Source organism: Phaseolus vulgaris, chromosome 1 (assembly GCF_051622355.1).
Source record: "Phaseolus vulgaris cultivar YP4 chromosome 1, ASM5162235v1, whole genome shotgun sequence".
NCBI classification, from domain to species: domain Eukaryota; kingdom Viridiplantae; phylum Streptophyta; class Magnoliopsida; order Fabales; family Fabaceae; genus Phaseolus; species Phaseolus vulgaris.
Genome location: NC_143498.1, coordinates 3571228 through 3589946, shown reverse-complemented (window position 1 = coordinate 3589946; position 18719 = coordinate 3571228). Strand labels below are relative to the sequence as shown.

Here is an 18719-nt window from a genome sequence, read left to right as displayed (position 1 = left end):
AACATGTTTTTGTTTTAAGTGTAAGAATTAAAAAAAAAATATTCAACTTATTTTGGGATTCAAATTAACATTTTAAAGAAATAATATGTTTTACCGATAACAAATCATGTTTAAATATGTTTTAATTCTTTAAATTTGGAGTAAATTTATTTTTTGTCTTTCGGATTTAGAATTATTTTATTTTTAGTAATTTGAACTTTTTTCAAACAATTTTTTCTTAAAACATGATCAAAATAAACACGTAGAAAAAAAAAGTAAAACGATAAAATATTTTATAATAAGTATGTAAAGTCAAAATAGAGCATTATATTGCTAATTTATAAATTATTAGATATTTAAGTGAAGTCATTAACCGGATAGACGGGTTAAAATAACTTTTTCAAATAAATTTTTTAAAAATATAGAAGACAAAATAAACAAATCTATTTCAAATTTCATGAACTAAAAGTATATTAACTCAGCAGGGACTTTCCTGACGTATACTGTTGCAGCAGTCCACACTTTTCAGCAATGAAGTTTGGGCCTTTTTGTTCCCAAAAAAAACCAACCATGCATTTAATGCAAGCTTCTTCCTGCACCTCCATATATTCTTGTACCACCCCATATAAAACATGAAAATACATTTTTATTCTTATTGTGTCACTCACATAAATTTATAAAATTCGGAAACAATTTAAAAAAAGTACACGTATTATGGATTACATAATCCAAAAGTTAATCTTATATTATGGATTACATAATTCAAAAGTTAATTTCGGATTCAAAAATAACGTACAAATTATGTAATCTGAAATATTTTTTTAAAAAATTTGTATTCTGAATTACAAAATCCAAAAATCTTTTCTAGATACATAATTTATAAGATATTTTCAAATCTAGAAAAGACTTTCGGATTATATAATTCATAAATTAATAAGTATATGAAAAAAAATGTTTTTAGATTATATAGTTCAGAAACTAATCTCAAGAATTCTGAATTAGTTAATCCAAAAATTAACTAATTATAAATTTAAAAAAAAATCAAATTACGTAATTCAAAATATTATAGAATTAATTTTTTGAAATACAAAAATTTCTCAGTAGACACATTAACATTTTTATTTTATTTTTCAAGATTTATTTTATTTTTCAAGAGGCAAACGGACTTTCAATATTTTTTCATTAATCATTATTAATCATAGTGAATATTTAATCTTCGACATCAATTATTATTGTAATAATCAACATATAAAAAAAACATGTGGTCTAAATATTTTGAGGTGATCCACACTTACTAATTCTTTCAAGTGCTTTGTTCATGGTATTTTGAAACTCTTTACCAGTGTTATTTCTGCATAATCTCCACTGTGAATTTATTATCTTAAAAAATATCGAGTGTTTTGGTTTTGGTAATGTCAAAATATATACTACTTAGAAACTAAAATACTTAGAAACTAAAATAATTAGTTGTAATAGTAACTAAATTGGTATCTAATTATCAATCAAGATTTTACCTACTAATTATTTAGTTTTTAAATTTGATTTTTAAAACCTTATTTGTTAATTAGATACTAATTTAAAAATTATTTAATTATAATATAAATTAATTTAGAAATTAATATTTTTTGTTAGTTTCTAAAATAGTCTCTAATTTAATTATTATTGTAACTAATTATTATGGATTTTATTTTCTTGTAATGATAGTATCATATTTGTTTAAAATTGAGATCAATAATCATTTAAATACACATTTATTTTTTAATTAATTTAAAACGTTTTTACAATATCTCAAATGCAGGATTCAGATTTAATAGATTTAAGATAGGAACATCTATCATTTTATTTTTTCACCTTTATAAATTTAAATTTGTATGGATAGCATATTTAATCTTTTAGAAATTTATAACTCCAAAAAAGGTGGAGGTACTTTATATTCGTTTATCCTCTGGGGTTGTCCCTGTCATCATACCTTTCTGTCGAATCAAACTTTTGTCCTCAATTTATAATTCAGTTCTATCACTCCAAAATACTGTATAATATGTGAACTGTGCAAGGGTCTTTATGCATAGAATATTATTCATATCGCATCTTAAATAAATACTTTTCCATTCTATTTAATTCATATATTAAAGTTTTTTTAACACTCTAACTGTAAATTTTACAATATTTTTTTGAGTAAAATATTATATTATAATAAAATAATAAGTTTTTTAAGTGTCAAATGAATTTTTAAGCTTTGTTCCATGTCAATTCTGTAAAAAACAAGGTCCTCACAAAACACCATTTGTATTAGTGGTTCAAAATGGTTTTTGTCCATTTCCTTTTTGTCTATGTGACGTATTAACTACCATATATTTAGCACTTTAATACGAGATATTCGATGATAATGCTTTCTAATTTTTACATATAAAAAAGAAAGCAAATTCTAACATCTCGAAATAACATTATAATAAACTAAACAGTCCAATATTTAATATCGACTTATGTTTAGATATTAATATTTATAAATATAATTAATTTTTAGTATTTATTTATTAATTTAAAAGACTAAAATAATTAGTCACTATATTAATTAAATTAATAATTATTTTATAAATTAAAAAATTTATTAATATTTAAAAATATTATAAAAAAAAATTAAATTAATATCTAATCATTAGCTATAAGATTTTATCTACTAATTATTCATATTCTAAATTAGTTTCTATTAATCTCTTAAAAACTAATTTATAGTCTAAAATATTAGTGGATAAAACTTTGATAACTAATTTAGATGTGAATTTTAAAATTATTTTATGATTTTTTATTAATAATATATTTAATTTTTAAAATAATATTTAATTTAATTATTTATTTATTTATTTTTCAATTTAAATTTGAATTTTATTTAATAATTTTTTTAAGAATATATATTGTACCGGTACGGGGGAGAGATCGGGACCCACCCGGCTGCCCGATGCCGTGTCAGCCTGACCGAGACCATGAGAACCTGGCCAAGACCTTTGAAGACTTGGCCGACCGGCCGTGGGCCGAAACCTTTGAAGACTTGTGCCGAGAGGCCGAAGCCTTTGAAGACTTGTGCCGAGAGGCCGAAACCTTTGAAGACTTGGCCGACCGGCCGTGGGCCGAAACCTTTGAAGACTTGTGCCGAGAGGCCGAAGCCTTTGAAGACTTGTGCCGAGAGGCCGCAGCCTTTGAAGACTTATGCCGAGAGGCCGAGACCTTAGAAGGCTTGGCCGAAACCGCCAAAAACCACAGGGATTTGGCCGATGGCAGACCCGCACCGTGGGAATTTGGCTGATGGCCGAACCCCATTACAATTAACGCTCAGACCGAGATCAGTGAAGTTAATCCATCATCAAGAATTAGGTAATGCAACCCTAAGCGGTATCCACCTCGATAAACGGGCCCAACAAGGTAGGCCCACTAGAATAATATAAATAGCACGCATTTCAAGGAGTAAGGTATGTCATTATTACTGTTCACCTACCTGAGAGCTAACCACCCGCTTTACTGACTTGAGCGTCGGAGTGCCTTCGCAGGTACCCCCACCATCCGGTGTTCACCCGACGACCGAGTCCCGAGTGCCGAAAGGTAAGCAGAAGGAAGAGAAGGATCCCAGTTCATCACTCAGCCACCTGCCCGACCGAAGAAAGGAGAAGAAGACTTCAACAGTTCTCTAGGTCTCATCTCCCTAGCAGGAACATATATAGTATTTGAGAATTGAGATATGGTGAATCACATATTTTCAGATTTGAACTACTGTTCCTTTATGCGTAGTTAAATTTGTTTGACATTTTTAATAGTTTTGTTTGGAATGGTCTGAAAATGAGTTGTTGAAAAGTCATGCAAATTATTATGGTTGATTGGATATATATACACGAGTGGGAGTTATTTTCAAACCTGTTTTTGTCAGTAATGGAATATTATGTAATTTGTTTTCCTAGTCATCTTAGTAATCAATAAAAGCTTTATTTAACTTTTAGTTTGATAACAATATATTCTCTGTATATCAATTAATCAGAAATTATTATTAGTATTATTAGTGTGAATCATGCAACCAAAATTGTGATTGAAAACTTTCTTTAAAAGTTGAATGATATGTAAATGACCTTTATGCATATATTATTAATCCTTTTTTTTTCTTTTTCATGGTAAAAATTATAACCTTCATCTTTTTATAATTTTTTAAATTATATAAGAAATTTATTTATTAAAATGTCAACTTTAAGTATAACTCAATCTTATAATATCAGAGTTTATAAGATAAAATGACTTTTACACCCACTATATACAATAAAATGTTATTATCTCTAATTAATGTGTGTCAGTGTTAATCTTTAACATACACATATTTCATTTTGAGACCTATCAACTTTTGAATTTTAAATTTAAATCAACTTTATAAAACTTTAAATTATAAAGTAAAATTTACATTTACTTATATACAACGAAATGTCGATATTTTTTAATCTTTAGCATTGATTAGTCTTTTGGTTTTAAACTAATGTGAAATTTGAGATAATATATTAATACCTTTGAATCTCAATATAACTTGTACTGTTTAGGGTGAATGGTCAAAAGATGAAAGGTTTGGGTCGAATGGGCAAAATGTTGAAAATAAGATTAAATATTAAACAGAAATAAATAAATAATTAAATAGTAAAATATTGTAGCAAAATCCATTGAATAGACTCAAATAAAGACAATATGTTTAATATATACAAGGTCCACAAAGTAAATATTCAATTGGGTCTAAAACCCAATAAGAAAATACTATAAATAGGTGATCAACCCAAGAGGTAAATATAGTTAATTTTATCGTATAATTAACTAGAATTGAGTGAGATTTTATCATCAGAGCTCTTTACAAGTATACTCACTGAGATCAAAGACTGGAAGTTCTAGTTAATCCAACCAAATTCCAAAATTCTACCATTTATATCCAATTACAAACCCAAATCAATCAACTATGTAGCGGAAAGTCCAAAATCGAATAAAAAACTGAGAAATTTGCAGGTAAAAAAAATGGTTATTTCTAGACTGTCTAACAACATAAATATTTAAAAAAAAAAATAGTTAGTTTTAGAATTTGTATTCTCTGCCGGTATAGGCTTATCCATAAAGTGAGTGACATATGAAACATCTAAGTCATTTTCTATTATGGATGTGTTCGTGTCTTAAAATTGATTGTCGTAAAGAAATTATCATAAATTAATTGAATGCTTAGTTCTTTTTTATCATTTTCTCTGAAACTGTTTATGATTGAGACTGGTTCGACAACAATTGACCATTTAGAAAGAGATATGAAATGATGAGGGGAGAATGGTCTAAGTGTTCACATCATTCTCATTAATCACTGCTTCATTTTTTAATGATGTTGACCTCCAATAAAATCAACATTACAGTGTGTAGAAACTAAAGTATTAGTTTGAAACTCCTTCAAAAAATTATATCCACTTTATAAAAACTTTAATAACACAATAATATATGTTAAAAATTTAAATTAAAAAAAAATATTTTAAATTGTCAAATGAACTTTTTTTTATTTGGTAGATATCAAAATATTACTATCCATGTTAAAAAAACTTGTTGGTTGTTCACGTAGATGGCTTGAGCTCACATAGTTTTTTATTTATTTATTTCCAAAATATATAAATAAAAAAGACACCTTCAATATTATCGAACCAACTCGATGATACTAATAAATTATTATTTTAATTATATGCATTATTATAATTGTTTTTCAAATGTATCTATTTACTGTTTCACTGTCAAAATAAACTTTTTCCTATACTTAAAGTGAGAAAAGTGTAATGCACAGGCGAAAGTTTGCATTTTTAAATTCAATACTTTTTTAAAAAATTATTACATGAAATTGGGCTACATGTTTAAATTCATTCTATTACAAATTTTATATATATTGAAATGTAATTTTAAAAATAATGTGTTTTTAGTTCCCAAAATATAAATCATGTTTTATTTTATTAACTAATGTTTTTGTTTAACCTTTGATTCTTGTAAATTTTTCTCGTTATCATCTTTGTTATTTTGTAAGCCCTATGCAGATCATTTGCTTTTAATCCCTACTAAATCTTTTTAATAAAAGACTAATTCAAAATAAACAAAATATTATAAGGATTAAAATGAAAAAAAGGTTTAAAGAACTAAAATAAAATAATAAAATATCAAAATCTTGTGTAATTAGATCAAGTTTAGGGTTTAGGGTTAATACAAACTTATTTATTGAGTTAATATCAACAAATTTTCACTTGTTCATAAATAATATTATACAAATTCAAATAGTGAAAGAAGTTGCTGTTTGGTAAAACTTTATAATATGTTAAAACGAACCCTTGTGGAATCCCCTGTCTTACAAAATTACAACTTGATATTAGTGTATTTTATTCTTTCATGGTAAACTTAGTTATTTAGAAATTATATGAATATGTTGTTATTATAGTAGACGACAATAACTTGGTTTGGAACTCTCAACTTTCCAATTATTTCCTTTCAACTATAGTTATTCCTTTCAACCATAATTTTTCCTTCACGACTTTTATCATGACAATATACTTAGTCTCAACCATTGACAAAACCTCACTCCTTTTATAGACTAGTATTCCAACTAATTATTGTACCATATGTTATAAACACAAACGTAGTAAACACTCTTCCGTGAAAGATATTTTGGTGTCCAAACACCCAACATAATTCCAGTTTACAATTTTTTTTATGACAACATATTTCGTCTTCCTTCAACTCCACCGTAAACTAGAATAGTACCAAGTATTCATTCAGGTACTTTAGGATCCACTTAACAAACAATAAATAAATTTGTCCAAAATTTAACATGAAAATGCCATCAACACTCACAACATACAATACGTCAAGATGAGTGTAAATCATGCATACATCACATAACTAACAATACTTGCATATACAATTGAATTCATATAATATTGGTATTCCATCATACGAGGAGACTATCTATCACTTAACTTATAATGTTCGAGCTTGAAAATAGATTTCAACTTTATCATTCCAAACTTGTTAATAACTTTTTTAAAGTATTTTTTATTATTGAAAGGAATAAAAGTTTATACTACCTTCTTCTTATGATTTAAGATTCTCAACAACTCTAATATGTTTATATTAAAATTTTCTAACCTAAATTCATCTGTAGGACTTCCATTAACTAAAAAAACACGTAAGAAGACTTCAAACACCCCTTTATTCATCGGGTCCACTTAGAACAGAAACCTAGTGTACCCATCATATATATTAGGAAATTTCAATTAACTAAATCCTACATCTTTTCAAAGTCTACTTTTAAGATAACACACTCCTCCTTCCTTCTCCTAACCTCATTAATGATTTCATTGACAACCATCACACTATCTAAAATTTAAAAAAGAATGATGTAAAGAACATTTAAATCTAAACTAAATTAAGACAAATGCTCACTTACATTTTAGGATTCTAAACTGAAAATGATTTTCATTGAAAAATGTCTTCCATTAAACGATATATTTTACAACTTAATTTCGAAAAAAAAAAGTACACTTTTAATTAATTATCCTAGGACATTGATACGAATAAAAAAATTAACTTGAGCTATTTGTGAAGCATAGCCACATAAGTAAGTAGATTATTGTTTGGGTATGAATTATTGGTGAAGTGTTTGAGTAGTCAAAAGTGTCGAATTGTTTAATCAAAACATTAAGTATAGATAGGAGATTGCTTAACCTACGTGTTTAGCATTAATAAGAAGTAGGTCCTCTCCAGCTAATTAACACAACTTTACAAACTCTCTCTCATACGTCTCTATTATCAATCATTAAACCATTTTTCTGCTTTCTCCATTTTCTTCTCTAAATTAACATTATTTATCAACACTCTCACACCACCTTCATCTAAAAACTTATGGTCATTTTAATTTTAAAAATTCTAAATTTATAAGTTTTTAATATGAATTATCACTACCACAAAATCATTAAATATCAACTAATTTAAAAAACTAAAAATAATTAATTATCATATTATTAACAGTTAAATAGTGCTTTATAAATTAAAAAAATTATTGGTATATAAAATAATTTGTATTATTAATAAAAAATTATAAAATAATTTTTAAATTAGTATTAAATATTAAATTTTAAAAAAAAAGTTATTAATAATAAAAATTATTTTAAATATCAATAATTTTTTATTTTATAGAATAGTATTTGACTTAGTCAATATAATAATTAATTATTTTTTTATCTTTAAATTAATTTTTAATATTTTTTAGAATGTATTAAATATTATTTTTTATAATTAATGTGGGTAGAAAAAACTTATACTATAATTATTAAAGTAATATATAGCTAAAAGAAAGGATGAAAATATTAGATGGATGTAAAATATAATTACAATAATTAAAAAGTATATTTCTCATATGTATATTTTTTTATAAAAGAAATATACTAATACTTAAAATATATGTTCAAAATATGACAACAATATTGGCTTACCCACCCTTTTCCTACAAGAAAACCATCAAATAGAAACTAATTTTTAAAGACCAAAATAATTAGTTGCAATAGTAAAGACCATATTAGAAACTAAAAAAAAAAATTGGTTTCTAAATTAGTTTTTATTATTGTTTAATAGTTTCTAAATTGGTATCTAATTAGCAATCAAGGTTTTAACTACCAATTATTTAGTTCCTAAATTTGGTAGCAAAAACATTGATTTACAATTAGATACCTATTTAGAAATCATTTAACAATAATAAAAACTAATTTAGAAACTAAAAAATTATTTAGTCTCTAAAATGGTATCTAATTTAGTTACTATAGCAACTAAATAATTTTTATCTCTAAAATTAATTTTTATTTCATGATTTTCGTGTAGTGTTGTATAAGAGGTTTGTTTTTCATTTATGCTTACTTATATGTTTCCAACTAGAGTATTAAGAAGTTCATCCTCAAGTGTAACCAAACACTTGTCAAATCCTTATTACAATAATTTGATATGAAAGTTTGTTTGAAAGTTTATAAAAAAGATGAAAGTTTTATTCACTATTTTGTTATTAGAAAAGGTATTTTAAAATATATCGAAATCTTCTTTTTTGTGTGTGAAATCAGTGGATGGTTGGTAGAAAATGCTTACATCAGATAATTAGTGTTTGTCTTAATCCTTGTTATCTTCACCAGCTAAATAAATGAAAGGGACTTATAATCTGAAATTGACACAACCGACCTGACCAGAGTTGTCAAAAAGAAGAAGAATCTTGTGTTTTCATTTCTCATTCATTGGACGCCACCTCTTCAATTTCTTTCTCCAAAAGCTTCATGGAAGAATATACAGCTCAGATTATTATTTATAATTATTGCTAACCATTTACATAATTAATATCCACCAAGTGAGACCTAAGTCTCAATCACTGCTAGATATCGACATATTTTTTTCTATCTCTAATCATTGTCTTTTTCTTTTGTTACAAAATCAAGCTATAACTAGTTCAATTGGTAATCTCTGTGTTAAAATGACGAAAAAAATCCGATTTTATATATTAAAAAATAAAATTAACATTACGATAAAATCATGAAATAAAAATCAATTTTAGAGACAAAAATAATTAGTTGCTATAGTAACTAAATTAGAGACCATTTTAGAAACTAAAAAAAAATTGGTTTCTAAATTAGTTTATATTATTGTTAAATGGTTTCTAAATTGGTATCTAATTAGCTACAAAGATTTTAACTACCAATTATTTAGATTCTAAATTTAGTAGCAAAAACCTTGGTTACTAACCATCTAACAATAATAGAACCTAATTTAGAAACCAAAAGATTTTTTTAGTCTCTAAAATGGTCTCTAATTTAGTCACTATAACAACTAATTATTTTCTATCTCTAAAATTGATTTCTATTTCAGGATTTTATTGTAGTGTAAATAATTTTTTTATATTATAATACAAAATTGATTTTTATTTTTAGTTCAAATTTTAGACTTTTCAAATGTTTGTAATAAAAAAACTATTAAAATAAGTCTTTATTAGTATTTTTTTTATAACAAACAAATTCTTATTTATTATAATATCTACATAAACAATAAATAAACATAAAATATTTTAATATTCAATATAGTTAAGTAAAAAAATTAGTAAAAATTCATTTCAATAATTTTTCTTATTACAAATATTCAAAAGATTTAAAATGTACTAGAAAAAAATACATATTTAATCCTAAAAAATATCATTTATAAATATATTTAAATTAAAATAATTCCATTATTTATTCAAATGGTCGTCCAACTATTTATCATAATTTTATAAATATATCTAAATTAAAAGAATTCGATTGTTTACTCAAATTCTGATCCAACTATTTATCATAATTTTCTTAAGTGGTTTGATAAAAAAAGGAAAAAGATAAACCCACACACAACAGAGTACTCGAATGAATAATTAATAAAAGCAATCATTTGTTAGATTTTACTTACTTCTCGACAAAACCATACTTATCAGGTAGGTGAGAAAATTTCAGCTTTAGATGAGAAATATGAGTTATGAAGTATATCAAGTTAATGGAATTTTACTGTTTATCCAAAATGTTATCAAACTATCTATAAAAAAAACTACTTACTTGATAAAAAAGATAACATAATTAAGAAGTAACAAGTATACTTAATTAAGTATACTTAATTAAGAAATTAAGCTTAAATGGTTACTATGATTAATTCAAAATATTTATTTCGACTATAATCTTAAAACACTAATGTTACAATAAATTCCAATTCAATTTCGTTATCAAAAGAATGAGAATAATAAATAATTTTATACAATTAAAAAAAATAGCTATGATTTTATTATAATTGATTAACTGTTCTAAAAAAGTAAAGTATGAGGTCAAAACAATTTTTCTTAATTGTAATCTTAACCCCTGTTTTAGTTGATTGTAAGGTTTTTTAATATTTAGTCTTTATAGTTCTTTAAATCTTAATGTTAAGTGTATGGTGTCAAAGTTTGTCCAATAATTAACATAAATGTGGCATAACGTTGATTTTTACATAAAAAAATAAAGGTATAAAATATTTGTTAATAAAATAAAATGGAATGGAAGGCCTTTTGTTTTTTAATTTATATTTTAATATTTTATACAATTTTCTTTTACTCATTTCGACTAATCAATATCGCATCATCCCTATTATATTCCTATTAACACTTTAACAGAGAGAAGGAATATAAGACTAAAAATAACAAAGATTTGTGTTGAAGAAAATAGATTCACTGTCTTCCAAATCTACTCTCATCAGTGTTTTTCAAGTATATATTAGTTTTTATAATTCATTTAAATCATATATAATTTATATTTAGCCTTTATTAAAAAAAACATTTAATTAAACTTTATACACGTAGAACAATTAAAAGATATCTCTAGAATGATGTTTTAAAATATAACTACTTGAATTAGACACTTCTTTTAAATGGTGTGTCCGTGTCTGATACACGTATCTGTGTAAATATTCGTACGACACTTGTAGGATATTTATCGGTGAAGTGTTTAATTTACAAAATATTTGTTGGATTTCTGAAAATTTTAACATGGTTCTCACATAATTTTAAAAATGATAAATATAATAATATTTGAAAAACTTAAATTTATTGTATAATTTTTTATTATAACTATAAAAAAAAATCAAATTCTTTTGAATTAATCATGAAAAAAACTTCATGTTTAAAAAAATATAAAATATACTTTTACAGATAAATATTTATTATCAATTTATATAATATATAGATATGTGTTTTCTTATCTTAAATATATGTATCATTGCTAGACTAAAGAGTAAGAAAGACATAATTTGTTGTTAAATTTTTTTTTTTCTGAGTTAAAGACTTTTTCTTTTTAAATAAAGAAGAGAATTTCGATCCTGTAGAAATTCTTTTTAGTGGTGAGTTGACAGTAATTCAACTATTCATTTTCATAAAAAGCATGTATATTTGTTTAAAGTTTTACATATATAATTTTTTAAAGTTTAAAATAAAGTACGATGATGACGTCATGGGAAAAACTACTTTGTCTCCTTACCTGTCCAGACTTTTGCACCGCACCTATGTTTCTCCTTCAAAAAAGAGAGAACTAACTTGCTTTTTTTAATCTTTTTTTTTAAAAAAGCAGTTACTTTTCTATAAACGCTAAATTCCAACAAAAAAAATTATGGAGAATAATATATCTCAATCTACCCCATTTTGAGTGCTTCAGAATAGAAGGAAAAAACCATGGAAAAAAGATAGATTTAACAGGTTATACGATTGAAAACAGAGAGGTACAAAGAGATTTGCATCTTCTCAACCAATTTTCGCACCTCTTAATAAGCATGTTGTGCAGTGTGAGAAAAAGAAAAGTGAAATTGAGACACCAAAAAAAGATGGAGGGACATTTAATAAAGTAACAGAAAATAATTTGTTATTGTTTTTATAAACTCTTATATTCTTATGGCAGTGAAACAATCTCTATCCATATGCTCAAATTCAAGCGTTACCATATCTTGAACTCAACAATAAATACCTCACAAATCCCTGAATCAAACCCAACACAACCCCACAATTCAGCAAAACAACCACAAACAGAGCAATGAAGCAGCTCACTCTGAAGTCCCTGCAAACCCTTCTTCTTCTTCTGCTGCTTCTCACAACCCTCTTTAGCAGTGGCAACACCACAGCAGAAGAAAAACAGACACAATTCCTTGCCAAAAAGACCTACATAATCCACATGGACAAGTCCACCATGCCCTCAACTTTCTCCGACCACCTTAACTGGTTCGACTCCTCCCTCAAATCAGTTTCAGCCTCCGCAGAGATCCTCTACACCTACAAACATGTGGCTCACGGCTTCTCCACCAGGCTCACACCCAAAGAAGCAGAGACACTCGCGAACCAACCGGGAATCCTCTCAGTGACCCCAGAACATCGATACAAACTCCACACCACAAGAACACCGCAGTTCCTGGGGCTCGACCAAAGCACCACGCTCCTACCCGCGTCCGAGCAACAGAGCCAGGTCATCATCGGAGTCCTTGACACCGGGGTTTGGCCCGAGCTGAAGAGCCTCGACGACACGGGCCTGGGCCCGGTGCCCGCCACGTGGAAAGGCGAGTGTGAAGTTGGCAACAACATGAACTCCTCACACTGCAACAGAAAACTCGTGGGTGCCAGGTTTTTCTCCAAAGGCTACGAGTCCGCTCTTGGACCTGTTGACTTGAGTACGGAGTCAAAGTCAGCGAGAGACGACGAGGGGCATGGGAGTCACACGCTCACCACAGCTGCAGGTTCGGTGGTTCCCGAAGCTAGCTTATTCGGTTTGGCGTCAGGCACGGCGCGCGGAATGGCGGCGCAGGCGCGCGTGGCGGCTTACAAAGTGTGCTGGCTCGGTGGGTGTTTTTCTTCCGACATAGCTGCGGGGATCGACAAGGCCATAGAAGACGGCGTGAACGTTTTATCGATGTCGATTGGGGGAAGCTTGACGGAGTATTACAGAGACATAATCGCGATTGGTTCCTTCACTGCCACGTCACATGGGATTTTGGTTTCCATGTCAGCAGGTAACGCTGGGCCCAGTTCATCAACGTTATCCAACGTGTCGCCGTGGGTAACCACAGTGGGAGCGGGAACTTTAGACCGCGATTTCCCTGCTCTCATAACCCTCGGAAATGGAAAAACCTACGCCGGAGCGTCGCTTTATAACGGTAAACCGGTTTTGGATTCTCCGCTTCCTCTCGTTTACGCCGGCAACGCGAGTAACTCTTCTGTTGGGTATCTTTGCCTGCAAGACTCTCTCATTCCTGAGAAGGTTTCAGGGAAGATTGTGATATGCGAGAGAGGGGGAAATCCGAGAGTGGAGAAGGGTTTGGTGGTTAAGCTTGCGGGTGGTGCTGGAATGATTTTGGCCAACAATGAAGCTTTTGGGGAAGAGTTAGTTACAGACCCTCATCTTCTTCCTGCTGCATCGCTGGGTCAAAAATCAAGCCAGATTCTCAAGAGTTACGCTTCTTCTTCGGCTAATCCCACCGCTAAGATTGCTTTCTTAGGGACCCAATTGGAGGTTAAACCTTCTCCGGTGGTGGCGGCTTTCAGCTCCAGAGGACCCAACGCTCTCACGCCCAACATTCTCAAACCGGATTTTATAGCTCCAGGGGTCAACATTCTAGCCGGTTGGACCGGCGCGGTCGGACCCACCGGGTTGACCGCCGACGACCGCCACGTCAGCTTCAACATTATTTCCGGAACCTCCATGTCCTGCCCTCACGTCAGCGGCTTAGCCGCCATTCTCAAAGGCGCGCACCCTCAATGGAGCCCTGCGGCTATTCGATCCGCACTCATGACAACAGCGTACACGAGTTACAAAAACGGCGCAGCAATTCTAGATGTTGCAACTGGACAACCTGCGACGCCGTTCGATTACGGCGCTGGACACGTGGATCCCGTGGCTGCCCTCGATCCTGGTCTGGTGTATGATGCGAACGTGGAAGACTACTTGGGATTCTTCTGCGCGCTGAACTACACGTCGTTTCAAATCAAGCTTGCTTCGAGGACGGACTTCACGTGTGACCCGAAGAAGGAGTACAGAGTGGAGGATTTCAACTACCCGTCGTTTGCGGTTGCTTTGGAGACAGCTTCGGGGATTGGGGGTGGTTCGGATGCTCCCAAGACTGTGAAGTACTCCAGGGTTTTGACTAACGTGGGAGCTCCGGGAACGTACGAAGCTTCGGTGGTGGCGTTGGGGGATTCGACGGTGAAGATTGTGGTGGAGCCGGAGACGCTGAGTTTCGCGCAGGAGTATGAGAAGAAGAGCTATACGGTGTCGTTTACGTACACTTCCATGCCGTCTGGGACGAGTAGCTTTGCGCGTTTGGAATGGAAGGATGGAAAACATACGGTTGCTAGCCCAATTGCGTTCAGCTGGACATGATTTGATATGGGCCAGGCAAAATGTGTGGCCCAACAAAAAGGGCCCATTTGGTATTTCCAAATAATAGTAACAACAATAATTGTACATAAAAAGAAGGTAAAGGCGCTTCTGCATCTATAATTATGGATTACTGGTTCTAATGAAGATTAAATAAAAATAACTTGAAAGTTTATATTTTCAATTAATGATACTTTCTAAATGATGTACTGTTAACTATAAGAAAATATACCATCACTTATATATTCATAAAAAATAGATTGATATCATCTCAAAAAAGGTCACGTGCACCTAATCCGCACGCACACTTTATTTTATGCGTTTGTCAATTATTTGTTGTTGTAAAGAAAAATATATAAAAATAAGAAATAAATTATTTTAAAACATTCATAAAAATATTTTTCCGTTAAAAAAATTAAAATATACTCATATACAAATTTTATTATTAATTTATATAATTTATAATTATATATATCTGCGTGTCACTCTCAGTACATAGGTGGCAATAGAAAGAAGTGGAGGAGGAGGAAGCAGCACTTAATTGACCACAACGTTGGTAAAACATTACCATTATTACGCGTTTCTTATCCGAATCCAACAAATAAAATAAAAAAACATTTAACTAAGGTCACAAGAACAACCTAAGGAACAACCTAATTGCGTTTTGCACACGCTTCATTCTCGTCCAACAAACAAATAATCAGAACTGTTCTCACGGATCCCTCGTTCTTTGCTTTTCCTTTCTTTACTGCGTTTAATTTTACTAATTGATCACTGCATCCGAGATTTCATCGCCTAGGGTTTTATACACCGAGTTCTTACTTTTTCTCGATTCTTTTCAATTATTATTCGAAATTTGTAGTGAACTAAATTTATTCATGGCGTCCAGTTTTGACCGGTGGGAAAAGGATCCTTTCTTTAACGCCGCCGAAGAAGTTCAAGAGTCTGCAGACAGGTTTACCCATTTGCTTGAGTTTTGTTCGATTTTTGTTCCAATTTGTAATTTATGTTGTGCTGAAGAGGAAATAATATACTATTTTAGGGATGGTAGTAGAACTTTACTTAATTTGTCCCTTTTTCTACTCTACTGAATTCGAAGAGTTCGGAAGCTCGATTATTGAAATTTCTAAGTTTATCTGCGTGCACAATCATATAGTTTTGTTCTTCCTTTTGTTGATTTGTTGTCGTTGTGTTTTTGAAGGATGGAATCTACGTATAGGATATGGATACACGCAACAAAAGATGCGTCCAGCATGTGGAACTCTGATGAAGTGTGTAGAGATCTACATATTGCACTTGGCACTGCCAAATGGCAGGTAATTCCTACTCATGGTAAATGTTTACTAGAATAGCTACTTCCTTTGAGTATTTTGTTGTTGTTTGAAGTAGGAATATGATTGCTTCTTTGTTGGAAAATGCAGTTAGAGGAATTTGAACGGGCAGTGAAGTCAAGTTATGGCAAAATCTCAAGTGATGGAGCGAGAAGTAGGCACCGAGATTTTATCACTGCTATTGAAGACAAGATAATGAAAGTTGAGCATTCGATTAGTGAGTCGGTAGGCAAGGCATCTCTGCCTTGGCTGCGTTTAGACGAAGGAGAACAGGATGAACTTGCTTTGTTTCTTTCGGGAAAACCAGAAATTAACAGCAGGGACATTGAAGATCCACCAGTGACTAACTGTTCGAAGGATTTTCATGTTTCATCTGGACGGGGTGAAACAAAGGGGGAGATACCACATGGGCATCGCAGGGCAGCCAGTGCTAGTGCTGATATTGGTTTTTGGAAAATTTCAGTTCATGATGATGCACAGCAGTGGAGTTCCTCTAGTGGTTCTTCTGGTCCAATGCATAATAAAACACCCAGTTTATCAGGAATTCTTAGTTCCATGAAATCAGTCTCTAAGTTGAAGTGGCCAAGAAATGGTTGTAGAAAGCTGAAAGCAGTGGATCATCTTAGAGAACTTGATAGTACACTACTTGCAACAGCTGAATTCAGTAGGGTGTGTAATCTGCACTTGGTGTCTCTCATAATGATGACTTGCTTGAGTGATTTTTGATACATTTGTTGAATTACTGATATGTAATTTATTTTTCTTTTACTGAAAACAGAGCAACGGTGCAAGCTGGGAAAGCAAGAATGGCCTTGATAGCTGTGATGAATGCTACGACAAGCAACTCTATGGATGGTATGGTGCTATTCGGAGAAAGCTTCAAAGATCTCAATACCAAATGCAATACAGACAGCCTGTTCGAGTAGCTGTTTGGATTTTTTTTCTCCTTTGTTTTATTGGTGAGTTGTTGATATGGTTGTGTTTTTGCTGTATTCCTACATACATTATAATTATATGAAGATGCATGCAATGGAATTTCTTATTAAAAACTTGCTACTTTGGTAATTGAGGAATTTTACCTTATTATTCTTTTTATTATTACTATTATTTGAATCATTTGTATGGCCTTCTTGCTAACGATTTGCTTATCCTTATCCTCATTCCAAATCTGTTGTGTATGAATCTTTGCTTTCATTTGTTACTCCAATATTGTTCTTTTTTCTTTGAAAAGTCACTCTGTTGCTATCTCTTCTTGCTTTTTCTATTATTATTTTTTTCATTAGTGTGCTGTTTAGCTTGTTTATTTCACACGCAGACATGTGGTTATTTTTAAATTTATTGAACTTTATTATGCAATGCCATTCATTTTGTTTCCCCTAAACACTCTTAGCTGAACTTGAGCCATTGTTGCTAACTATTTGAAGTTTTGTCTGTCCACACACTATTCATTGCCAAACATGCTTGCATTATGTTGGTTGTGTTCACCAACTGATTTTCATTTTTTTTCTTAAACACCCTTATGCTTGCTCGCATCCTAGTCTATTCTCGATAACTGTTTATAATTTTGTCCACTATGCATTATCTTATCGAGGCTTACACTTATTATTGCTATCTTGCAGCTTTAATTGCATTCCACGCAATGTAGAAGGAAGATATCAGTACAAAATTTTTTGAATTTGTAGTTGGAAACATCATGAGGTAAATAGACAACCATTTGATGCAAAAGTTCATATAGTCCCACTTTGTCACTTGAGCAGGAGATATAGGTTAAATTTTGTGGTTCTGAGTAAGTTTTGGGATTACAATCAGAGTCTAGAATAGATCATAGGGACTTCTGCAATTTTTTGTTATTCTGCTATTAATAGTTCATGAAGAGTTCTCTGGTAAAGGGAATTAGCCTATTTAATATTGTAATGTGTATCATACATGTATTCTTGATGCTAGAGCTGTCTTTAACAAAGTCACTTTATACTTATAAACCATCTTCTCCCAACTAAAAATTAGATATTGACACAATTGTTCCAAATTTAGCAATAATAATAAACACTTTTTAAATTATTATATATAGTAATATTATCTAACTTAGTAATAAACCAATCTGAAATAACAACATAATGAAAACCATCAATGCTAAGAATCATTGTGTTAAATACTTGAGCCCAAATATTAATTGGTATGAGCTGTTTCAACTCGATTACTAGTCTCAATTTGAATCTTTATATGCAATTAGGGTAATATGATTCTATTGAACTCGTGCAATGCGTAATCTTCTATTCGTATATGTAATTATTTTATTTTATAAATCATATTATACTAAAATTTTCTCAAATATTTTTTACAAAAATATTGTATCATATATAGTACAAATCCTCCTTCTTGTTCTATGCCTATTACTTCGTTTTCTTTTTTCTTTCTCACTCATACATATATTAGTTTACAAAATGTATAATTT

The 18719-nt window shown here is 30.2% G+C and overlaps 2 protein-coding genes across 3 annotated transcripts; both read left to right on the top strand.

The window, feature by feature from the left end:
- The first annotated feature begins 12237 nt into the window (after nucleotides 1-12237).
- On the top strand, nucleotides 12238-15120 carry LOC137816538 (subtilisin-like protease SBT1.7). The gene has a single exon (XM_068619716.1). The coding sequence runs from the start codon at nucleotides 12606-12608 to the stop codon at nucleotides 14937-14939; it is 2334 nt and encodes a 777-aa protein (XP_068475817.1). The 5' UTR covers nucleotides 12238-12605; the 3' UTR covers nucleotides 14940-15120.
- Nucleotides 15121-15256: 136 nt separating this feature from the next.
- Nucleotides 15257-18246, top strand: LOC137816539 (Syntaxin/t-SNARE family protein). Of its 2 annotated transcripts, none has more exons than XM_068619717.2 (5): nucleotides 15257-15891; nucleotides 16138-16252; nucleotides 16358-16936; nucleotides 17046-17226; nucleotides 17887-18246. In XM_068619717.2, the coding sequence occupies exons 1-5, from the start codon at nucleotides 15815-15817 to the stop codon at nucleotides 17910-17912; spliced, it is 978 nt and encodes a 325-aa protein (XP_068475818.1). In that variant the 5' UTR covers nucleotides 15257-15814; the 3' UTR covers nucleotides 17913-18246. The 2 variants fall into 2 exon arrangements, with proteins under 2 accessions (XP_068475818.1, XP_068475819.1); XM_068619718.1 differs by having other exon boundaries at nucleotides 15569-15891; nucleotides 16138-16268.
- Nucleotides 18247-18719: the final 473 nt, after the last annotated feature.

Bases quoted from the DNA above. Each gene is read 5' to 3' on its own strand.
- LOC137816539 (XM_068619717.2), top strand. From the start codon at position 15,815: ATGGCGTCCAGTTTTGACCGGTGGGAAAAGGATCCTTTCTTTAACGCC. The intron at 15,892-16,137 runs GTTTACCCATTT...GTGTTTTTGAAG, and splicing joins GTTCAAGAGTCTGCAGACAG to GATGGAATCTACGTATAGGA. The intron at 16,937-17,045 runs GTGTGTAATCTG...TACTGAAAACAG, and splicing joins CAACAGCTGAATTCAGTAGG to AGCAACGGTGCAAGCTGGGA.
- LOC137816538 (XM_068619716.1), top strand. From the start codon at position 12,606: ATGAAGCAGCTCACTCTGAAGTCCCTGCAAACCCTTCTTCTTCTTCTG.